General features: G+C 42.4%; 1 protein-coding gene across 1 annotated transcript in view; it reads left to right on the top strand.

Annotated features, from left to right (window-relative positions):
• Window positions 1-16,333, top strand: part of smox (spermine oxidase) — a 32,868-nt gene that overhangs the window by 6,544 nt on the left and 9,991 nt on the right. The window contains exons 2-5 of the mRNA XM_010888536.5: window positions 5,193-5,427; window positions 7,913-8,139; window positions 12,850-13,023; window positions 14,018-14,768. Of these exons, the coding sequence (XP_010886838.1) occupies window positions 5,220-5,427; window positions 7,913-8,139; window positions 12,850-13,023; window positions 14,018-14,768 (1,360 nt within the window). The 5' untranslated portion in view covers window positions 5,193-5,219. The remainder of the gene's footprint in view (window positions 1-5,192; window positions 5,428-7,912; window positions 8,140-12,849; window positions 13,024-14,017; window positions 14,769-16,333) is intronic.

Below are 16,333 nucleotides of genomic sequence, written 5' to 3'. Positions count from 1 at the left end.
TGCTTTCTTATAAGCAACTCATTGAGGTATGGAGAGTCACGTTCAGTTCCAAAGTATTACCAGATCATTTCAGCCCTGCCAATGAATGGAATCAGAAACTAATTCAATAAAACAGGATTGAATTACCCAGTCTGCCACCAATTAAAAACCACGCTTGGCTAAAACTGACTAGTATAAACCATAAAATCTGTCTTTTCCATTTAAGGGCAAATGGTTTGACTGCCACAGATTTGTGGAACTCAGGATAGCTGGGAACAAATTATTGATGTCCTACTTCCGTGGCATCGGGTGTATGGAATTATATACAAAACATATTTTGATGCGTCAATCCATTTGTACCAGTTGATACGGTTATATAAAACTCTTGAAATGCTCAATATACGGTGAATTGAACTGTGCAGATGTTGTCACAATGGAATATAATCAGTGGACTATCTGTTCTGGTACTGACCAGTTGCGGCAGACTTCTGGAATCAAGTTCTGAATTGGTTGCTGAGTAAAGGTATCTCTATTGAAGTGAGGACACTAAGCCATTTACCTTCGGGTCTCACTATCAGCGGGACAGGTGAAGTGAAAGATGAGACCGGACAACGACTGTGGTAAGAAAAATGAAGATGCACTTTATTCGCTACAAGGGCCTGTGGCCTGGTTCACCTAAGAACACAAAGCTCTAGCTCACCTCAGAGCAAAAATTAACATTCACTATGACCTAAATCAAACAGAACAGTACTTTATCTTGTACGCCGCATGGTCAGCACCAGCATACATCCATCGTCAGTGAAGGCCCTTGCCATGTTCTCGGCTTCCTCTTAGCTCCTCCCCCCGTTGACGAGTGACAACTGTCCCCCATCCCGCCCAGGGCAGCGTGTTGTCGCTCAGTAGCCCCTCGCTCCGTTTCAATCAATGTAAAACCTGGTTATTCTACTGGCTAAAACATCATTCTTTAAGGGTACGTCATAAGAGATGGTACGACTGGAAAGGTTCAAATATTTAGCAAAGCATCGCAGCTAATCAGAGAGGAAAATGAAGAATGTGTGTACTTTTTCCCCCGACAGGCTATTACATTGGCCCTCCTTGTCTTTGGGTCCATGAAACGAGAAAAGCATTAATGCGTGTATGTTTTCTCTCTAAAGCTCTAAATAAACATTGTGACTTAGTAGGACACGGGCGTTAGAATGATTGGGTTAATATGTGCCAAAAGGAAGACTTGAAAAACCAAACACATTCTGAGCAGCAATATGCGTCCTGGGATTGCCCATTAGCACAAGGAAATGGATGAATGTTTTCATAATAACAGTATAATTGTCCTTTTCAGCAGTATTATTGGCCTCTATCTCTGTTGGTGTGGGTTTCTCTGTAATTGGGTGTTTGAGTGTGTACCCTTTCTGTGCTACATGCTGAGGAGGTGTTCTTTCCCACACTAACCCGCTCAGCTGGGACTGTTTGTTCCATGCTTTAAGACCACAAGGCTAGTTTTCTGTTCCTAGAATGTTATTTAGTTGGGAATTGTATACTTGCCTTTGATGGTGTATCATTGTACACAGATCGGTCCCAGAACTTGGTATTCTTTCGACAAAGATGTACCTTTTTGCAGAATGTATTAGCGAGAGAAATGATAAATAAATAAATGATATGCATGGACTGTGTCATTGCGGTGTAAAATGGGATTCCTTTACAAAAGCACAATTACTGCATTTAGACTGTTTTGATCTTTGTCACTTGCGGCAAAAGAACATTATTTTTATTTTTTCCCCAAAACATAATGTTTCCTTTATATATATATATATATATATATATACAGATACAGTGGGGAGAACAAGTATTTGATAAACTGCAAAATCGGCAGTGTATCCTACTTACAAATCATTTAGAGGTCTGTCATTTTTATCATAGGTACACTTCAACTGTGAGAGACGGAACCTAAAACAAAAATCCAAAAAAATCACATTGTATGATTTTTAAATAATTAATTTGCATTGTATTGCATGGCAAGTATTTGATCACCTACCAACCAGTAAGGATTCCGGCTCTCACAGACCTGTTAGTTTTTCTTTGAGAAGCCCTCCTGTTCTCCACCCATTACCTGTATTAACTGCACCTGTTTGAACTCGTTACCTGTATAAAAGACACCTGTCCACACACTCAATCAAACAGACTCCAACCTCTCCACAATGGCCAAGACCAGAGAGCTGTGTAAGGACATCAGGAATAAAATTGTAGACCTGCACAAAGCTGGGATGGGCTACAGGACAATAGGCAAGCAGCTTGGTGAGAAGGCAACAACTGTTGGCGGAATTATTCGAAAATGGAATACGTTCAAGATGACTGTCAATCTCCCTTGGTCTGGGGCTCCATGAAATATCTCACCTCTTGGGGCATCAATGATCATGAGGAAGGTGAGGAATCAGCCCAGAACTACACGGCAGGACCTGGTCAATGACCTGAAAAGTGCTGGGACCACAGTCTCAAAGAAAACCATTAGTAACACAATACGCCGTCATGGATTAAAATCCTGCAGCGCACGCAAGGTCCCCCTGCTCAAGCCAGCACATGTCCAGGCCCGTCTGAAGTTTGCCAATGACCATCTGCATGATCCAGAGGAGGAATGGGAGGAGGTCATGTGGTCTGATGAGACAAAAATTGAGCTTTTTGGTCTGAACTCCACTCGCCGTGTTAGGAGGAAGAAGAAGGATGAGTACAACCCCAAGAACACCATCCCAACCGTGAAGCATGGCGGTGGAAACATCATTGTTTGGGGATGCTTTTCTGCAAAGGGGACAGGACGACTGCACCGTATTGAGGGGAGGATGGATGGGGCCATGTATCGTGAGATCTTGGCCAACAACCTCCTTCCCTCAGTAAGAGCATTGAAGATGGGTCGTGGCTGGGTTTTCTTAAAATATATATTTTAAGAGCGCTTCTGGGATCTTGGTGAATATTCCAGTCAGGGAATCACAGTCAAGTGATTATTAAGCAACAGATGCAAGGAATGCATCCCAATTGTTACCCTATTTCCAATATAGTGGAATACTGTTCACAAGAACCTGGAAAATTGTGCTATTTATTTAGATCGACTGGTCCAGACATGTTTCCTTTTTAGCCCCATACTAACCTTGTGCACAGGCTCAATTTCTATAGAGAGGGAGAAAGAAAGAGGTCGAGAGGGAGAGAGAGCAAGAAAAAAGAGAACTACTGGGTGGGCATGATTAGCCCAACAGTCATTTCCCACCACTTGACACGTAAAACAGACAGCTGTGAGGTTAGAGTTGAAACCAGCTGGGAGAAAGGTTCCGATCTGCTAGTGTTGCAACACTGCAGCTTGTGCCTAAAATGTTATGTGTACTATATTAGTTCCCACAGTCTGTACAGCATTTTCTATCATCTTCACTGCAATTGTGTCCTTAGATGATAATGTGTCCTTTTCAGAGACACCGTTTGCTGTTTTTGAGGCAGTTCTCAGTCTGTACACACCATATAAGCCACATTTTGGTCCGGGTAAATGTAATCCTTTTGGTTCGATTTTTCAGGTGCCGTTGTATTGTACTTAGTGTATTCACATGGTGTCAGCTGAAATGGTAAACAACAGCCCCAGGGATGCTCAGGTGAGCAGGATGCTTGGCGTGATGAAGCTGCCGTTCTGAATCAACGGTTGAACCAACAGATTAATTGAACCAGTTTTACCGATTGACTCTTGGAGAGGAGACGGCGGATTTTTTTGTACGTGCGACAGTTCTCAGTATGGGTACCACGCAGTGTTCATGTGCAGCCATGTGTTGCAGCGTTGCCTTGGTGACAGAGCAGGGAGGGTTGGCGCTATGCGTCACATGTGGAGAAGAGAGGAGGTGCGCACGCTAACAGCCATAAAGACTGATAGAAAGATGGGAAGAGGAACATGTTACTGTTCTTCTGTTTCATAACGGGAGTTTCCTCCTTGAGCTCCGCGGCCCCTTTTTGACACACAGGCGTGCTCTTTCTCTCAGTTTGCCATTCTTCCCGTCTAGTTTCCTAATCTTCTGACTCAACATCTCCCACCCTCTCAGTCCCTTCCTTGTGTCCCTCCCCCTCCTGCTTTCTGTCAAACGGCCTTGTTTCCATTTCGCCAGGCGCCGTGTCACAGCAGCACTTTAAACTCTCTTGTGTATACCCACACCGCTCCAAGAAGAGTGGTGTAAGGATGTGCGCATGAAAAGCACTCACTGAATGCCCCCCCCCCGACTCATTTTTCACCTCAATGTTTAAACTCTGCGATGCCCTACTGTTTGTTGCTAGAAACTGCCATTTACCATGCCTAATTGGCCTGTTTTGCTTGGCGTTTCCTTGTGTTTTCATAGAGACATTATCAGACTGGTGATGTGATCCACAGGTTGTGCTTTAATTACGCCCCCTGTTGCATTTCTTCTAATGAGACCCCCGCACAGCTCAGCTCCATGAGGCCCATGCAACCGCTAGGTTTTTAACATGGTTAGGGATAGGAAGGACACGTAATCACGGGAGAGAGTTAATGGTAGTGGTATTCCTTAAACCTATGGGTGCAAGACACACAGCCCGTGGGATACATCTGGCCCGTGAGGGGGTCCTATCCGACCCGGAGGCTTGAGTAAATATAGTTTAAAATGAATCAATCCAAATCAAATATATGGAGACTATATAGGCCTACGCATAATAAACCAAAACTACATTTTATTGAGACTGAATGCTGTACCGGGGCATTTTTTTTCTCTATGGATTTATTTTTTCTCTAGACAGAATGCTAGATCCACCTGGTCCACGAAATGTCAACAGTATTGATACTGTTTTGATGGTGTCATGAACCTGTCAAGAACCTCACATTTGAATGTATGCACGTGCAGGAATGGGGAATGCATTTTGATTTCCATGACGGATTGAAAAGGTATTTGATCAAAAAATGTATAATTTGAATGTCATTGAACTTATAAACCAGATCAATCCCTGTGATTGGAATCGAACCAATGCTGCAGAAGTATCTGTGCTTCAATATGTGGCTTGTTTTTTTTTGTGTTATAGGCTGTGTGTCTGTATCAGCACTTTGTGACAACTGCTGATGTAAAAAGGTCTAAAAAAATAAATAATTTCTATTAATTGATTGCTCCAAATGTAGTCATTTAGATTAGTAGACTGTGCCAAGCATGTTTTTAATTCTTATCTTCCTTGTTTCTGTTTCCCCTCTGCAGACCCCCTAAAAGAGGAGCTTGGACGGCATGCAAAGTTGTGAAATATCTTCAGACAGCACTGATGACCCCCTTAGTAGAGACCTACGCACTCATCGACAGCCTCGAATAGTAGTGATCGGCGCAGGCTTGGCCGGTCTCGCAGCTACCAAAAGCCTCCTGGAAAGCGGCTTTACCGATGTCACAGTCCTAGAGGCTTCGGATCACATCGGAGGGAGAGTTCAAAGCGTTCAGCACGGTAACAAGCAATGCTATAAATAAACCCTACATTTTTTTAAACAATGTAGAACCATTAAAGGGGCATTTCACCATTGTAAAACTACTAAATTGACTAATTACTGTTGTATAAACACAAGATCTCATCAACACAATCAAATTTTATGGTGGAATCCTTCCTCTGTATCAGTCTGTTCATAAGATAACACTAATATTTGTAGTTTATTCCCAAAGGAATGGTTTTCAATAAGTGAGACTCAAATCATATGCTGTTTTAACTAGCCATATCTAAAAGACTATGGCTATACCTTGTTATATCCCCTTACAGTTGGCATGAAACGAAAGACATTAACATTATACAATAGAATGCTGGCCAAAGATCTCAATAGTTAAATGTAAATAACGAGAAATATACTTTGTCGATAAATGTAAATAATGACAAAGTTCATGAATCGCTTGAAGTAATTGGACTGTCTCTATGCTGGCAAATCTTTCAACGAGCAAGAGCCATATACTTCAATGGACCCTCCCCAAAATGTGTTCTGAACTATCCTTACATACAATTTATTTTTTGCCAGCAACACTGTTTATCTGAAGAAAACAAAATGGCTACTTCAGTATCGGAATGTTCAGTTGTTTCGTTCACTGACAAAATGGAGTAGGCTTAGCATCTCTTGTTTGTCTACATAGGCTACAGGTCTACACATACTGAAACACGGATTAAATGGTGTTGCACTAAAAAGTTGTGTCAACGATCTATTAGACTTGAAAACCAGGCTCTGTGGAATTTTGGAGATGCATGTGGTAACACGGGACAAGCAGTGCACAGATTTAGAAAGGACTTCCAAGAGCATGAAGTAAACTCAGGGTGAAAAAAATTGTTATGGTAGCAATTAAGAAAATAGTGAAACTGTTTTTGTACTGGCATGCTTTTATAGACCACAAAGACATGAAATGTAGTTTATTATGGGGATGTTTTGAATCAATTATTTTACTGTATCCAGCAATAAATCTCAGAAATGGAACTTCCTTCAAAACTGTCTGGTTGATGCTTCAACACTAAGTATGTCAAAAATTTGGTTAAACATGCTAAACAAAAATATTCCTTTAATAGAACTATGTACATCTACAAAGAACCATTTAAAGCCTTATATACAGTAAAATCTCACTAAGTTAGTAGAGATACATGGAGGAATTTAAGCTATAGCAGACCATGGAATTTCATGGGTTACGACTCTTGCAACATATTGGTGTTTGTTTCCGAAATAGTTCCCAAATCCTTGATTACATTTGCTGTAAGCTGAAAGATTAAAACTTGCTCACGGAGACATTTGACATGTCCGTGAGTCGGTAACCATGTCCCTCCAATCCGTACAATTACATCTAGCTGTCAAAAATGTCACCAGTCTATTCAGTAGTCTGTGGGACTATGCTAACATTGCTAATGCTAAAAGCTTCCCCTAAAATAACACAGGACCCTGTCTGTGTGCTTAGCAAAGCCCTATGAAGCTTTACCCAATCTGGCAATCATTGGACATGCAAAGCCAAATGTGGCTTACCCACATCAAGATCACTCTTAATCTGCCCAAAATACTGCTTGACGCCAAATCCAGTATTGCATGGTGACACAAATTTTATGTGGGGAAAAATTATAATAAAAATCTGAAATGTGTTGCTTGAGTAAGTATTCAACCCCTGTGCTGTGGACACTCCCGGTTTACCCAGATGAAAGAAATTCACAGTTATACTGTGCACATTTACCAATGCAAGTTACAAATTCCCCTATTTGGACACAATCAAAAACGCTATGTTTGGCAAAACACTGCCTATCATCAGAAGAAACTTATCCCAATAGCCAACCAGGGTGGTGGGAATCTGAGGCTGCGTATTCTCCTCTGGAACTTGACTGCACATAATTCTTGAAGAAAATTTCAGCCCATCGGTCAAGCAGATAAAGCTGGGTCGAATATGAGTCTTCAAATAAGACGACAAAAATAATTCAAGCAGATCTACTAAAGAGTGACCTTAATCCAATTGAGATGCTGTGGCAGGACCTGAATAGGGCAGTACATGCCAGACACCCCTCAAACCTCAATCAATTTGCTGTTATGTGAGGCAGAGTGGACAAAATCCCTTCAAAAAAGATGCAAGAGACTGGCTGTCTGTATTAGTTTACTCCAAGACGCTTTTAATGAAGGTGCCAAAAGCTGTTGAATGGGTACCCTTTTGCACACAATCTTTATTTTATTAAATAAACCAGTGACAACATATATTGTTTTGCTTGTGTCCTTTATTTGGAATGTCTTCAATTAAATAAAATGAAAGAATTGGGCAGATGTTATTGATATAACATTTAGAAATATGCTTTTCCAATGCATTCATGCTGTACCGCACTTAAGGCTAGTACCATGAATCAATCCCACAATCCTGCTGTTGCCAGTGTCATGCTTTAGCGACCGAACCGGAGAGGTCTGCGTTCTTCTTCAACTTCCCGAACTACTTTCCAGGACAAACGACCTTGGAGCTCGGAGCCACCTGGATCCATGGCGCCAACGGGAACCCAGTGTACCACCTGGCCGAGGACAACGGGCTGCTGGAGCACACCACGGACGGTGAGCGCAGCGTGGGCCGCATCAGCCTGTACACCAAGAACGGCGTCGCCCACTACCAGACCAACAGTGGCACCAGGATCCCCAAGGACCTGGTCGAGGAGTTCAGCGACCTATACAATGAGGTGAGGTGCGCGGGAGGCCGGGACTGCGGGTGAGTGGGGTGCGTGCCTTATAGGCACACGCGTTGAGCCACGGTGGACCGAATGCGCGTATTCTTTGTACACAGTCGTGTCAGTATACATTGCTGAAACTCATGGTGGCACACGACCACGTGTATGTAAATAGATATGCACCCTCCAACGCACATGCTTGTTCAAGTCGTGGACACAGTCATTTACTGTGGTCCGGCGTAGCGTGTAATGCCCCGTTTGGTACATTTACACAAGCCCAGAATGAGTATGCGTAACAGCGCTGCAAGCGTCGCACAGAACATACAAATCCACTCAAAGTTTGCAACACTTGGGACTACAAACGGATGTAACCTTTTTAAAGGAGGACAGCGCAGACAGTCCTATAGTCATCAGCATTCACTGAAACAGCTCCCATCTTCTGCTAAAAACATGTGAACAGCAATACCTACACAGTAATAGCACAGCGAACAATGCTTTTACCTTTACGCATATGCAGGCATGTCTGTTTGCATATCCGTGAAGTATTCTCTTGCTTAAACTATTTTATAGATCCTAATCACCTTACGGTGAAGCAACAGGGTGAACATAAAAGCATTTTGCCCAGTGCTAAGCTAACCCCCACCCGAGAGCTCATTACAGAACTAACACTAACCAACAAACCACCAACATTATTGCATCAGTGCTGAAGGTTAAGCTACCGCCCAACCCCTTGAGTGCCAGGAAAATCTAAAGATTGACATATGGTTAACCAACATTCATACAACACAGTTAACCGTTGATTGATAACCGTTTTGTTATTTTTGTGGCTCTAAACCCTGGCTGAAAATAAACAGATATTTCTTAAAATGCAGATTCAATTATACAAAAGGCATATATACACTTAATAACAGAAGACTCCCAAAAATAAGTGTGATAATGAATGGAACATTACTGTAACTGTATATTATACAATGCCTGGATATAATTGAAGTAAAAAGGTGTTAGACTTCATTAACAAAACTGCAACAGAGACGACAATAATATAAAAACAATAAGACACAAATGAGCAAAATATATTCATAATTATAAAGGTTACTGGAGCATATTGGACACAATTTGGAAAGCAAAATTGGACTACCGTAATTGGCCAAAGATAATGGATATCAATGGCTGGCAGATTATAGTGTTGCGTCCCCAGTAGTGACCTATGCACCCAGACTGTTTTGTTACACATCAGTGTTTTAAAATTGTCTTTCTTTACGTAGTATTCCTCTGAGGTGGCTGGCAGAGGAGAAGACATTTTCATTATAATGTACTTAACTGTTGTTTCTTACTTTCAAACTGAGGTTATTCCATATGATAAACATGTGCTTCACCTTGGGTTCGATTCAAGGGGAAAGGTTCTACAAACATTTCAAGTTTCCAGTAGTTTTAGCTTTCTTCCTTCTGCTGCCAAATGATCACCAGCGAGGGAAGACTGAGTATACAGTATCTCACAAAAGTGAGTACACCCCTCACATTTCTGTAAATATTTGAGTATTTTCATGTGACAACACTGAAGAAATTACACTTTGCTACAATGTAAAAGTAGTGAATGTACAGCTTGTATAACAGTGTATATTGGCTGTCCCCTCAAAATAACATAACACACCGCCATTAATGTCTAAACCGCTGGCAACAAAAGTGAGTAGACCCCTAAGTGAAAATGTAAAATTGGGCCCAATTAGCAATTTTCCCTCCCCGGGGTCATGTGACCCGTTAGTGTTTACAAGGTCTCAGGTGTGAATGGGGAGCAGGTGTGTTAAATTTGGTGTCATCGTTCTCACACTCCCTCATACTGGTCACTGGAAGTTCAACATGGCACCTCATGGCAAAGAACTCTCTGAGGATCTGAAAAAAAGTATTGTTGCTCTACATAAAGATGACTTAGGCTATAAGAAGATTGCCAAGACCCTGAAACTGAGCTGCAGCACGGTGGCCAAGACCATACAGCGGTTTAACAGGACAGGTTCCACTCAAAACAGATCTTGCCATGGTCGACCAAAGAAGTTGAGTGCACATGCTCAGCGTCATATCCAGAGGTTGTCTTTGGGAAATAGACGTATGAGTGCTGCCAGCATTGCTGCAGAGGTTGAAGGGGTGGGGGGTCAGCCTGTCAGTGCTCAGACCATACACCGCACACTGCATGGCAGTCATCCCAGAAGGAAGCCTGCAAACAGTTTGCTGAAGACAAGCAGGCTAAGGACATGGTTTACTGGTCTGGGGCTGCATGAGTGCTGCCAGCACTGGGGAGCTTCAGTTCATTGAGGGAACCATGAATGCCAACATGTACTGTGACATACTGAAGCAGAGCATGATACCCTCCCTTCGGAGACTGGGCCACAGGGCAGTATTCCAACATGATAACGACCCCAAACACACGACCACTGCCTTGCTAAAGAAGCTGAGGGTGAAGTTGATGGACTGGCCAAGCATATCTCCAGACCTAAACACTATTGAGCATCTGTGGGGCATCCTTAAATGGAAGTTGGAGGATGTCGCCATGGAGGAATGGAAGAGGACTCCAGTGGCAACCTGTGAAGCTCTGGTGAACTCCATGCCCAAGAGGGTTAAGGCAGTGCTGGAAAATGATGGTGGCCACAAAATATTGACACTTTGGGTCCAATTTGGACATTTTCACCATCGGTTGAGACATTAATGGCTGAGTTATTTTGAAGGGACAGAAAATGGACACTGTTATACAAGCTGTACACTCACTACTTTACATTGTAGCAAAGTGTCACATGAACAGATATATATTTATTTACAAATATTTACAAAAATGTGAGGGGTATACTCATTTCTGTGAGATACTGTATGTATCACATTATCGTTTGTGATTACAGTGGGAAGATGTGACTAATGATGTCTGTGGTTAGGTGGATGCCTTGGGCTTCAGGGCAAACCATTAAATGTTTTTTCCATTTTAAGAACAAATGTTTATCAACCCAAAAAAAATCCTCTCATAACTTAGCAGAATGCCACCCACCCACCCACAGGAGACAAGAAGATCTTTGGAAGCCTTAGTCCTCAAGGAACGACAACTAAGATGTTGCGGTTTCTATAAAAAGTTTAACGATATCCCTCGCATACCTTTCATGCATGATCAAATTGGTTGATGCCTATTGGCTGTTTGTGATATATTGTGATCTACTGTCTTCTTGCCAGTTGTGTCTACCTTTTGTAAACTGGCACTCCCTATGATTTCACCCTGGTGACAGCGGTAACGTGAGGGACTCACTGCTCAGTTCCTGTTCCCTTTGGCATGTTGACTCATATTTCATGTTGAGAGACATTTAATTTATGATGCTACATTCATATTCTTTATCCCATTTTTAGTGTACTTTTGTCTACTTGGCAACTATTGAAAGTAGTGCACTAACAAGAGCTGGTAGGCAAATTTGGGATGCGTCCCATGCATATATTGAGAAATAATTTTCGTATAGTTGCATATTAATAACCTAAAATACTTTTTCTTAAAACAAGCACCATTTAGTAACACATACTAAAAATAAAAGGTGCAAGTTGGAACCTGAATGAACTGAATGAAGTTCTTGAGAGAGTGTTTCCATCATCTACATCTGGAGTTGAATCACCCTGCTGTAAGATTTCTATGGATTTTATAGAGTACCAGAATCACCCCTGACTGTGTTTTGTAATTGACAGAGATATGGTTTTTGCATATTTTGCTTTTGAGTCCTGGGGCCTAAAACATGAAATGTTGTCATATACATTTAATTATTTATCAGAATGCAATACACATTCGTGGCCATATTTTGTTGGCTTAGAGGATCTGTAGTTTATTTAATTAAATATTTTTATTGAACTCATGTTAATACAAGAACATAGATGTTGAAAGCACCAATGTAAAACATTTACGTGCAGAGAGCTTGCTAACTGCTTAGTGCATTATTCTCTCTATTGTACAATGAGCTGTTCTTCGTGAAGATGTGTGAGTTTTGCTTTACTGATGATGTAATTGAAATCTGAAAAGATATGAATACAAAAGATGTACTGTACTCTGCACTTCCTCATACAGTCACAGTTTTAAAGGTATTGGAACCCCAAGTGTTCCTCAAGGAAAAGCTGCTAGCCAGTCGTGGACACATTTGCACATGTTAAAGTGCAAATTTTTCTGTTTGAATAGTTACAAATAGTTCTGTTTGAATAGTTACAAAAAAAAGCGCTCACTACACAAATGAGTCCCTTAAGCTGGAAACTGACCAAAATGAATGTCTGTCAGCCACTCATGTGCTGTTCAATTGCTCATTGCTAGTGTGGTGTGATTTTTCAATCCCTGCCAGAATGATGACTCAGTAATGAGTACCTAGCAATGATTCTTGTCAATTGAACTTAAATAATCTTTTGGCGGTCACAGAATGGGAACCTAAAAGACTTAAAGAATTAAAAAGTCCACTTTGCTGCTGACATGCACTTTTGCTGCACCCTGTTAAATATGCTTCCTGTGTTAGCCGTTTGAAAGTTGGTGCAGTGTATTTAGCTTGCTACCCATGTTGTGCCCACTTCTGAAAGACATGGTAGCCATTACTGTAGCTGATATAATGCACACAAAAAAAAAGTGGTTATGCTGGAACTGGCAGTAATAGGATTGGAGAGGGTCACGTTTCTACCGCTCTAATGTTTTACTCACATTTCTCTACCTTATTCCTGCGCCCCCTCCAGGTGTATAAGCTGACTCAGGAATTCTTCCAGAATGGCAAACCAGTGTGTGCTGAGAGTCAGAACAGCGTTGGCGTGTTCACACGAGACGTGGTGCGCAAGAAGATCGAGCTGGACCCCGACGACTCAGAGAGCACCAAAAGGCTCAAACTGTCTATGCTGCAGCAATACCTCAAGGTGTGTGTGGTGTGGCTGTTGACCGTTGCCATGCCGTGAAATAGATTTCATATCACAGACAATGACTCTCTTGAATGTGTCATTCTTTGGGAGAGACAATGCCAGAGCTCTGGTTCATGGTTGGAACGCAGTTCTGAATAATGAAAACAGATTTGCACATTTTGCAAATCCAGTAAGCTAGACGAGAAATGACTTTGGTCTGGGTCTGTACGTTTGCTCAATGTGTCCCAAGAAAGTCATTGCCAGTGGGTGTTATTCTCAATCTGTCATCTGAGAACTGATTCACCTCTATGGCCTGCCACACGGTCATGGTTCATAAGATTGCATACAACAGAAACTCAAGTGACCCATATGATGCACCTGCTGGGGTTTGACTTGCACAAGTTGCTCATAATAAAAGAGGCATGCTATATGACTCAACCTTACAATCAGGTCAGGAAATCAGGTGAAAAGCTCTGACTGACAAACCCAGTGGCTAATGTTAGCATTACGTTACGTTAGCGATTGCTTCATTAGCTGGTTAATGGTTAAACCTTGTCCTTAAACACGGAATGAATACTAGTCCATAGCTTCATCTGTGATAATTTTACCCAATGGTTCATTGGATTCCAATTAGCTGTGACTGCTTAAAGGTTAGTTTGCTAACAAGATAGAAGCACAGCAGACAGCAAAATGGTTGCCTGTTATTACACATTTTGGCAACTGAGGCACTGCCGGATATTCAGGGTAGAGGAAAAAAACAAAAAAACAATGTATATTTACTTCAGGAAATGATGCTATTACAAGCCTTATTATAGTTGTCTGTATATTCAATTCACGTCCCAGTTGCCTGGTACTCAAACTTCTATGTCCAAAAATGCATCCAAATTCAAAATAATCTCTAGTGGTACACTGACCATCCTTAAGACTTTTCCTTAGGGAAACAAATTATAAAAATATTATTATTGGGGATGTATACAGTATTAATTAATTTTTCTGTATGTGTTGTCCCTAGGTGGAGAGTTGTGAGAGCTCGTCACCCAGCATGGATGAGGTATCCCTGAGCGAGTTTGGCGAGTGGACAGAGATCCCCGGGGCCCACCACGTCATCCCGGGTGGATTCATGAAGATTGTGGACCTCTTGGCGCAGGACATCCCGTCCCGCATGATCCGCCTGGGGAAACCCGTCCGTTGCATCCACTGGAACTACTCCGCCCAACAACAGGAGGAGATTGACCTGGGCGGCAACAACAATCGCCGCAGCAATGGCAACCACAACGACGACTGCAGATGCCACGCTGGTGCCAATCCCAACCATGGCCACTCCTACCCCGTCGGTGTGGAGTGCGAGGACCTCGAGTCGCTCCCTGCCGACCACGTGATCGTCACCGCCTCCCTCGGCGTCCTCAAGAATCGCCATGAGGCACTCTTCTCGCCCTCGCTGCCTGAAGAAAAAGTCCTCGCTATCGAAAAGCTCGGCATCAGCACCACAGACAAGATATTCCTGGAGTTTGTCGAGCCCTTCTGGAGCCCCGAGTGCAACAGCATCCAGTTCGTATGGGAGGACGAGGCGCAACTGGAGCAGCCGGTGTACCCAGAGGAGCTGTGGTATCGTAAGATCTGCTCATTCGACGTGCTCTACCCACCTGAGCGCTACGGCTACATGCTCAGCGGATGGATCTGCGGCCAGGAGGCGCTGCTCATGGAACGCTGCGACGACGAGACGGTGGCTGAGACGTGCACTGAGCTGCTGCGCCGCTTCACAGGTGTGTGTGTGTGTGTGTGCACATGCCTGCGTGCGGGTGATTGTTTGCGACACTGACAGTGTGCTGAACCAAATTACAGCTTTTGTAAAAGCCTGGTACTAACACAGTAGAACAAGTCGTAAACAAAACCTGGTGCCTTTGTAAGAAATGCTGACCTCAAGGAATCACTGACCACAAGCTCTTACTCTCTCAAGCACACTGTAACCTTGAGGGCTTAATAAGTGAATCATTGCCGTGTTCTTTGCTAATAACAGCATGGTGACATTAAATTCTAGTCACACTTATCCCAAGTGGGCCTCTATGTATACATTCGATACAGGAAATGGCATCAGGTGACATCCTTATTCAGAGCCTTGAGGTAAATGGACCTTCCCTGGAGCAGGTGCGTCCATTGGGTATGTATACCCTAGCAGCAAATTAAAACTAAAATCATTCTAATCCCGGTTAAAGACAAAGACATTTAGATGTGTCACTGAGCTGTCTTTGGGAACTTGTAGACTGGCTCAGGGTAGGACAACCATAGTGGCGAATGGAGTGTGCAGAACAGCGTGGCTTTTCACTCAAAACAGTGCAGACTGCTTGTATAGTCTCAGATGGCTAAGAGCCTGGGTAGGTTAATGCTGTTTGACTTGACATAAAACAAAACAAGAGTTTAATCCATGTGCTGCCTTATTGAGCAGTCATTACTAAAAATGTCCCACTGACATCCCCCTTTTATCAATTAAGAACAGGCAGGCTGCCTCTGGCTGGGGGGGGAAAACACTTGTTTGAGCCTACTAGCTGAGCTACCTAGAATTTTTTTTTCACAGATATTTGCCCCAAATGCACAATAGTCTGGGCATGACGTTAAGAAAAACAACACTTCTCCACAATTAAATGCCTACTAGAGTAGGGAAATGTATGTTTATGCTGTTGTTTCCTTACTGTCATAAGTTTGCCAGATAAGTACCAATTTCACTAGTTTTGAGGAATTGAAAATGTGTATTTGTATTGTACCTAAAAAATGTATTCACACTCACAAATAAAAGTAAAATTTGACAGCATTAGTTTAGTACAAACCCGATTCCAAAAAAGTTGGGACACTGTACAATTGTGAATAAAAACAGAATGCAATGATGTTGAAGTTTCAATTTTCTATATTCTATTCAGAATACAACATAGATGACATATCAAATGTTTAAACTGAGAAAATGTATCCCTGTGTGGCATCCCCTCTTCTTTTTATAACAGACTGCAAACATCTGGGTACTGAGGAGACAAGTTGCTCAAGTTTATGAATAGGAATGTTGTCCCATTCTTGTCTAATACAGGCTTCTAGTTGCTCAACTGTCTTAGGTCTTCTTTGTCGCACCTTCCTCTTTATGATGCGCCAAATGTTTTCTATGGGTGAAAGATCTGGACTGCATGCTGGCCATTTCAGTACCCGTATCCTTCTTCTATGCAGCTATGACATTGTAATTGATGCAGTATGTGGTCTGGCATTGTCATGTTGGAAAATGCAAGGTCTTCCCTGACAGAGACAACGTCTGGATGGGAGCATATGTTGTTCTAGAACTTGGATATAA

The sequence above is a fragment of the Esox lucius genome, chromosome 25 (assembly GCF_011004845.1).
Source record: "Esox lucius isolate fEsoLuc1 chromosome 25, fEsoLuc1.pri, whole genome shotgun sequence".
NCBI classification, from domain to species: domain Eukaryota; kingdom Metazoa; phylum Chordata; class Actinopteri; order Esociformes; family Esocidae; genus Esox; species Esox lucius.
The sequence above is the reverse complement of the archived record's forward strand: the minus strand, read 5'-3'. Positions and strand labels throughout refer to the sequence as shown.